The sequence below is a fragment of the Rhododendron vialii genome, chromosome 4a, assembly GCF_030253575.1.
Source record: "Rhododendron vialii isolate Sample 1 chromosome 4a, ASM3025357v1".
Classification (NCBI taxonomy): Eukaryota; Viridiplantae; Streptophyta; class Magnoliopsida; order Ericales; family Ericaceae; genus Rhododendron; species Rhododendron vialii.
This window is the reverse complement of record NC_080560.1, coordinates 42,175,001-42,183,241: the sequence shown is the minus strand read 5'-3', so window position 1 is coordinate 42,183,241 and position 8,241 is coordinate 42,175,001. Positions and strand designations below refer to the sequence as shown.

Sequence of the window (8,241 nt, the reverse complement as noted above, 5' to 3'; positions counted from 1 at the left end):
GAAAAATACATCCAAACCGGTCGAAACTGGACCGGTATCACCCCTAATCATTACCTTCATTTCTATTTATTGAAATGGTATAAATCCACCATAAAGTGATATCATGTTTATCATACAATATACTTTATGGTAAGCATGAAATTACTTTGTGATAGAACCTCCACCATTTCAATTAATAAGAAGGAAGGTAATACCCATCCTCCTAAGTGGAAGGTTAACAAAACTCAACTCCGCCAACAGTGGATGGTAGATTTCGTTCCTAAGGAGCGGACGCAAGTTAAATCCGAACACTTTAATACAGTAAGAAATACACTAATGAAAAGAAAAAAAGGAAAACATATTCCGGAGAATTTAGTGGGGCCACGTGCCCCCCGGGACCCCTTCGATGTGCGGTATAAAACGTCGGTGTCTGGAAACGTCTTGCCATTTCATTACCCCTCTCCAACACGACACACATGAAACCCTAAAAGCGATTGTTCGCCGTACGTTCGACTTCTCTACGGCGGCCGTGAACATCATTCGTGGTACATAGCTTCTTCACTTAGTTAGACTGTTATATTCTCTCTTCTGTATGATTATATCTTGTTTTTCTAGGGTTATTATATGCTTCTTTCCCCTTTTCATTCAAATCCCTTTTTACGTTTTTCCCTGTAAATTTATCTCTGTTGCTGTTGTTTTTGTTTTTTAATCCATCAATTCGAAACCCTTAGACTGTATTTGCATCATACTAGCTACTCTTTCATGTCGTATAAGCTTCCGAACCAGTGCAGAAACCGCCATTCTTCGGTTTTGAACTCCCAAGGGCTTTCAAACTTCCTCAAATCTCTTAATCTCTTCCTCATCCTTCCATTTTTCTCCAAAACCTGTCACACCCCAAACTGAGAAGTGACCGGCCGTGAACCACAAGGCCAACTCATGGAACACGTAGCCTAAAATAAAGTAAGTCATCGATCAATAAATATTTTTTCTATTAAATAAATCATTTTATTCAAGGAAAACGAAATGACAGTTTGCGTGGTCTTTGAAATTCACTAAATTTTTCTTCTGTTCTGTGCGTTGTTTTTGTTTTTGTGTGTTTTTTTTTTAAATTTTGTTGTTGGTCTATCAATTTAAGTTTTTCATCGGACATTTACTTTGCTGATTATTTGTAATAACTTTTCCTGATGTAATGAAATCTATGCATTCGTATACATATAGACACAGTTAATTTGGATGTTCAACTTTGGTGCTTTTTCTTTTGTGGGTTCCCTGGGATTGCAGCATACAAACTGAAAGCATTCTTGAAGTCTAATTAACCATGAAGCGGAGTCACTCTCAGATCTTGTCCGGGATAGAACCAACAAAATTGCCGGAGGAAGATTATAAACATCTCTATGTGATCATTAGCTACGCTACAGGAGCGTACAGTCATTCCTTGCATAGGATTCGTGTTGCTGACCTGAAATCATGCTCTAGCAGGAAAAAGCTTAATAACCTACCCAAACCTATTCTGAAGTTGCCTTGTAGTTATTTTCCAACCTCTATGGGTTTTTTCTCCGTGGGGTCCAAAATTTATATGGTTGGGGGTGGGGAAATTACCTTCGGATTGAAGGACGTATCTTCTCGGAGATGTTATGTCTTGGACACCTGTGACGACCCCATCTATTGTATTAGGGATGTACCTCCTATGAATTGTGAGAAGTTGCGGCCTATTGTGTTGGGTCCTCTGAAGGGAAAGTTTTATGTCCTTGACCGAACCCTTGCCTCAGGTGATCTCGAGGAATTCGACCCTAAAACCGAGTCTTGGACTCTTCTTCCGCCCCCTCCCATTGATCCCATTGGTGCATGTGCTGAACGTTTTGAAGAGAAGCTTGATGATTACAAGGTCCTCTCCTATGCCATGGTTGAGGACCACATTCTTTTCTCAACCTGTAAAGGCATATATGCTGTTAATGTCTGCTCAAAAAAATGGGAGCACCGGAACTCATTGGGTGGTGAGGTTGAGTTTCCCTTTCGTAAACAATCAGTCTTTATGGATGGTTTTTGGTATGCTTTCCCCGGCATCTACAGATCCCCTGTTTTGGCCTTCAGTTTTGATTGGGACAAGGGGTTTCGAGAACTTGGAGTTATGCTTCCCTCTTGGGTTGGAAAGTCTATAGCCGCAGGAATTATCGTGCCCATGGGGAAAAATACATTAATCGTTGCCCACGCTGGTTTTTCTTGGACAACAACCAAATATTGTTACCTTACTTTTGACATGTGTGAGTTTACATGCAAGAGTAGTGGAGAGCCTGGACATTCCAAGGTAGAATTTCGACAGTACTCGACAAAATACACCATGGATGGCTTGTTTGAGCACCTGGGATTATCTGCCTGCCTTGTCACGTAAGTATCTTTGATCTCTTGTGCTTTTGTTTGGACCTTGGAACTCTTGACATGTGAATACAACTTGAATTATATCTGTTTACAGCCTGGTGCATCCCAATATTCATACTTGTGTATATGAAAGCAGTAAAGATACCGGTACAGAAAAATTGGGACCGAAATCCTACCGACGGCCGCCGGTGGGCCGTCTCCGGCCACCGGACGGCCGATCCGAGCCGTTCAAAAATTCTAAAAAAAAAAACCGAGGGGCCCAACGCGGGAATCAATGTCATCCGAGGTGTGTAGGGTGCTTGATCGGAGCACCCCTTTCCGATCAAGCACCCTACACACCTCGGATGACATTGATTCCCGCGTTGGGCCCCTCGGTTTTTTTTTTTAGAATTTTTGAACGGCTCGGATCGGCCGTCCGGTGGCCGGAGACGGCCCACCGGCGGCCGTCGGTAGGATTTCGGTCCCAATTTTTCTGTACCTATAGCAGTACTCATATGAAAGTAGTTGTTTCTACTTCTGTCTGCTTTTTTTGGTGGATTTTAAATTGCTTTGCATATGATCGATTTGCTTGGTTCTGAATAATCGAGTTAGACATTTTCTCTCCGTTGGTCAATTGAGCTCAAAACAGTTTTTGTGGGCTTATTTCACTGTTGCTTTTACTCTTTTCATTCTATTTTTTACTGTTCATAGCAATGTGTGAGCCTTCCAATATTTGCTTAAAATTTGAAGGTTGACCGACTGAAATTAACTTATTTCTAATGCAGGCCTTCCATTTAGTTTGGATGCTGGATTTGTCCATGTGGGGCCCCAAGAAGACTCAATTGTTCAGATGGATGTAATATATTTGTTTTCGATGTTTAACATGGGCTTTTGACTTGTGTTATCTTTTACGGTGACTGTAGGTATTATGGAGGATATATGTATTATGGATGTACCTAGGTAATTGTCAACTTGATGACTTGTTTGTTAATTGCGAGACACTTCACACTTGCATGTTGCCTCTTGTTTTTTAAAACCTTTTCCGGTCAATCAGAAATTCGCACTTGCACGTTGCTGGCTAGGGGTGACCTACAGATCTGAAAAACCTGCTAAGGAACCCAACCCAACCTCTATGGTCAGGTTTGGGGTGGTTGCTATAAGCAAATCACAACAGCAATTGTTATGTCTAGGAACTACACCGTTTTGAACCTTTTCTAAAAGACCGCCCCTTTGGAGAACATTGTGAAAGGCCTTCCCTCTCCTCTCTACCGTCTCCCTCTCTAATATCGTTTGTCCATCCGATTCTCTCTCTCTAAAAGACCTCCCTTTTGGTAGGGTTTAATTTGTTGCATACTTGATATGGGTTTGATTTCTTCACTGTGTTTGTCAGGGGTGGTTGGTTTTGATTGTTATATGAATGGAAAATGTAGCTATTTGAAGAACCTAGTTCTGAGCTTTGTTGGAATATTGGAATGGGATTTGCTTAATTCCCTACTGATTTTGATGAACAACAAAAGATTATAAAAATTGGAATATTTCATTGAACGATTCCAAAACGGTAATGACTTAAATCAATAATAAGCCTAGCGTACTCCCTCTCTCTCTCTCTCTCTCTCTCTCTCTCTCTCTCTATAACACACACACACACACTCGCATTCATACACATGCACTCTTTTGTATAGACTAGTGAAAGGGCTCGACGGCATGGCCTGCTGGTGTGAAGCAATATATATATATATATATTTTTTCCGGTAAATTGATGCAATATGGTCAAGCATGAGATAAATTAAAAGGTTCCGTTCAAAAAAAAAAAAAAAAAAGAAGTTTCCAGATCAACAAAATTTTAACCACAAAGGAGAGAGTATTACCAAAGTCTCTACCTAGCATCACCTTACTATGGAGTCTGAATGTGGTTTCAAGTGGAAAAGTAAGTGAAGGGGATCTACCACCCTCACTGAGGCTTCTTGGGTGCCTCTAAAGGGTGGAGACCATCATGGGCTTGGTCCAGTCTAATACAACCTTCTTCTGGGGGGTCGAACCAACTTAAGAGAGGACAACTAGGTTCCAAGATTGCTTCGCCAAATCCTAGGGGTTGTCTGCTCAACGAAGTCATGGACTCATGGATGCTATCATCCTATTAGAAAATCTTGGAGGCAATAGTTGTTACAAATCATAGTCTCAACACAGGAGGCTCGAGCCATCGTTTTGATTCCAATATCAATGGGCTGAGGTTCAGATTGTTAGGTATGACACCAGAATCCCTAACGTATCTAGAAAGCACCAACTACCCCAGTAGTCTTTCTAGCCTGAAGCGGCAAAACATCTTCTCTTTCGCTGGGTGAAATTCATTGAATCACAGCAGTCACAGAAAATAAAATAAAAAAACCAACCCAGTAGTAGGTAGTTTTGGAGAGTTTGAACTGTTTGTATTAGTTTATACCTACGACACTTAACCACGGTTGGCCATAAATGCCAACCAAGAAAGCCACGGCTACAGCTACAATAATGAACTAACCAAAGTAAGAAGGAACTAGAGGTTCAAAAGAGACAAAAAAAAAAAAAAAATTGAATACAGAATAACATAATAAGTAGGAGGGCCCGTATGTGCATGGAGCCTCCCTCTAGTAACATAAAAGTCATCTAACAAAGCATAATATATAACATAATAAGTATGACCAACCGATCAACAACCAAATTCCAAGAATGTTTGTTCTACTGGCAACAAATAATAGCGATATAGTTTTGTCATAGCCATCACAAAACCAAACAAGCGCTACCAACTACATAACCATCAAGTACTTTCAAATTACTAAACAAAACATAATATTGTCAAATAAAAGAAAACATCACCAAGTCCCAAAACCTCCTACGGGAAGACCAATCATTTAAAAGCAGCTTCAAGCCTCCTGAAAGAAATTAAATAAATAAATAAGACACTTTTGGTTTTCAAGTGGCTAAAGAGAGACAAATTAAAAGTAAAACTACCTTGGTATAAAGAAACTCAGCACGTTGTGATTATTCAACACGTGCTGTAGGTAATGCAGGGAGTTGGGAAATGTGGCTGCAATGTTTTCCTCCATTCCATCAAAGTCATAAGCATTGCCCTGAGGAAAAAAAAAATTAACATGTATAAGAAATGGATAGAGAAAATTAATGCCATGACCATTTATGTTAGGGCCACGACCATTTGAACAAAATCACTTTTGCCCTTATTAAACCATCACATTAACTGCTGCAGAATCCCCACAGCCTATTGTATTTAGACCCATCAAGATTGCAATCATTTAGCATATGAATTAAACTAATCTACATAATTCATGCTGAAACTATAGTCATCAGATTAGTTAAAAAAGCCCTCTCAATTACAAGTTCCTAGATCAATCGATAAAGATGGCCGGCCATGAATTTAGTACATGGGTTTGTACTGAAGTCGCAAGGAAAATGGCGTGTGGATGAATGAGAAATGATGGGTTTGATAGAAACTGTACAGAGAATCTCTACTCAAAGGATGAGGTGAATTGAGTGAACCATGTGATGATAGCCAAGCAAGGAAAAGAAAATCATGCGATGGTTTAATGAGGATAAGAATGGAGTTCTGGGTAAATGGTCATGGTACTAACAATTGGGATCGTGGCATTATAGCCACCCATAAGAAATTTACAAAAGATTGAATACTCAAGGCTATCTTACATATCATACTTACATAATCAGAATACTCTCCTCCGTGTCCTCTATAATTTCGCAGGAAGTAGTAGTGGCCCCGGCCAGTTGGATTCCGATCTGTCCTGTTGCGATGAAACTTGTGTAACGGGCTACCCGATCGCAAATCTTGCTCCCATCCAAAGTGCAGTTGTGGATTATTATCAAGTTCTTGGAGCACTAGTCCTTCTATGTGTGGGCCTAAGAACCTCACGTCATTAATGAATGACGCGAAGAAATCCACTTTCTCCCTACTCATCCAAAATGCACAATGGTAAGTGAGCAGTTCCTCATTTCCCCTGTAAATCAAAAAAAAAACAAAAACAAAATAATGAAAGTCCAGAATGAAGTTATTAAGTTCAGCAAAAGCCATTGGATCAAATTCCTTGGAAAACCAAGTATCCATGAATAGAAACAGAAAAGGAATAGAGCCATTGAACTTAAAGAGAAAGTCAATCTTGCTCTCTTTGAATATACCCCATCTCAACGAACGAGGTAGATGCACAGCGGAAAACTCTTTCAGAAGACCAGCAAACTAGCATCCCGAAAGAAAGACATAATGGAAACAAAAAACAGAGCATAAAACTCCTGGGAAAAGAGCATTTGAATTTTGAACTGCCAAACCATGATGGTCATATGCTAATAGTGCGTACTCATTTAATGATCCCAACTATACTCAGGATTATATAGGAATTCGTAAAGGTAATAAATAGGTTAGGCAACATTAAATAGGAGAAAAACTTGTTTTATGGCGAGACCGAATTACCCTTTTTAATTTTCCGTCCATACTATCTTTTCAACTCCTTTTATTTTACTAGGTCTTTAAATTCCTGCGTGTTTAAGGAAAAAAAAAACACTACGGGTACTCCATATATATTAGTCACCAAAATAGTATACAAAAAGCAAGTAATTGTTTATTCCCTTGTACTCTGAGCAAGAAAAAAGGAAGAACAAAGATAGAGAGGCAGGTTGAAGCTTGAAAATCAAATGGAAGTTTTGCGTCAAATTTTGTAGATTATTGGTCCGTCTCGACGAGAGAAATCAAAAAAGTAAAAAAATGTGATCCAAACTCAATTTTTTTGAATAAAGGGAAAAAATCTCTGGAATGTTACCGATTGGAACTTTATAAAGGAGAAAATGGTTAGATCTAACTCAATAGCCTCTCTTCTTTTTTTGGGTTTATATGTGATAATTACGTTTGTTGAAATTATGTTCTAAAATTCATGAGAGAACACGAGCAAACATTTTTCTCAAATAAGTTTCATGTTTATTTGGTCAATCCTTCAATCTTAGGTTTTTGTTCGCAAGGTAGCTAGGGGCAGTTGCATCTAATGAAAAAAGGTTTATCTTTCCAAAATGCAATTGGTAACTTTACCGTTGTTTGTATTACATTCCCTGTGGAAATGGAGTAATTTGGAGCAATTAATGTGAGCATTTGAACTGTCAAACCATGATCAGTCACCAACGCTTATATATTACTAATACGAGAAAATGATTACTTACAGTGGATTCCGCAGTTTGTTGAGAAAATCAACCATATCGCGCGGACAATTGGCTCCGGCCCCCTCCAATATGTCATACTTCACGAGCATCCGAAAGCTCTCGTAATCTCTTTCTCTTTCTGTTCTGCTCGAAGGCTTCTTTAACTTTAAGCCCATGAATTTTGGCACATCCTGTCAAGCCAATCAATTCAGGTTGTTAGGGCAGTTATTGTAAGTTTTTCCTATGAGCGTGGCTCACTAGCCTCCATGTTGTGTATGTGGGACTCCACTATCAGATAAGCCAATGAAATGATATGGTTTATTACGATAACTAATTAGAATAATAGATGAAGATTTACAGTTGGTTTCAGAGCATGATTTTTTGAATCAATACATCTTGGATTTTAAACATGATGGAGATACTGTCGTTTCTATGGAATCCAAAATTGAAGTTACCGTCAGGTTGTATTGAGCAATTGGTTTTACCATTATGTCATGAATGCTACTGTATTGTTCGTGAAACGAGTATTCGATTTCCGCACTTGGTTTTTGCATGTCACGTTTTGTAGAATACTAGTGTAAGTTATTATCTTTTCTTTAGAGTTTATTATTGTCGTAATTGATTCACGGGCTAGTAGCATAATTCACAGGCTATGGTTGTCGGCACTTGAATGTCAGTTTGCAAAGTTTACAAGTAAATTAATGTTTTCCTACTTGGACTTCGCAT

General features: G+C 39.1%; 1 protein-coding gene across 5 annotated transcripts in view; it reads left to right on the top strand.

The window, feature by feature from the left end:
• The first annotated feature begins 425 nt into the window (after nucleotides 1–425).
• LOC131324541 (uncharacterized) overlaps nucleotides 426–8,241 on the top strand; it is an 81,503-nt gene continuing 73,687 nt past the window's right edge. For 2 of the 5 annotated variants that reach the window (XM_058356535.1, XM_058356531.1), the window contains exon 1: nucleotides 469–524. Coding sequence is in view for 1 of the 5 variants with exons in the window: in XM_058356541.1 (XP_058212524.1) it covers nucleotides 1,298–2,364; nucleotides 3,120–3,132 (1,080 nt within the window). In the remaining 4 variants the exon portion in view is untranslated. Of the gene's footprint in view, nucleotides 525–549; nucleotides 570–1,260; nucleotides 2,365–3,119; nucleotides 3,349–8,241 lie in introns of those variants that run through there. The other 3 variants (XM_058356541.1, XM_058356533.1, XM_058356534.1) reach the window with 3 other exon arrangements.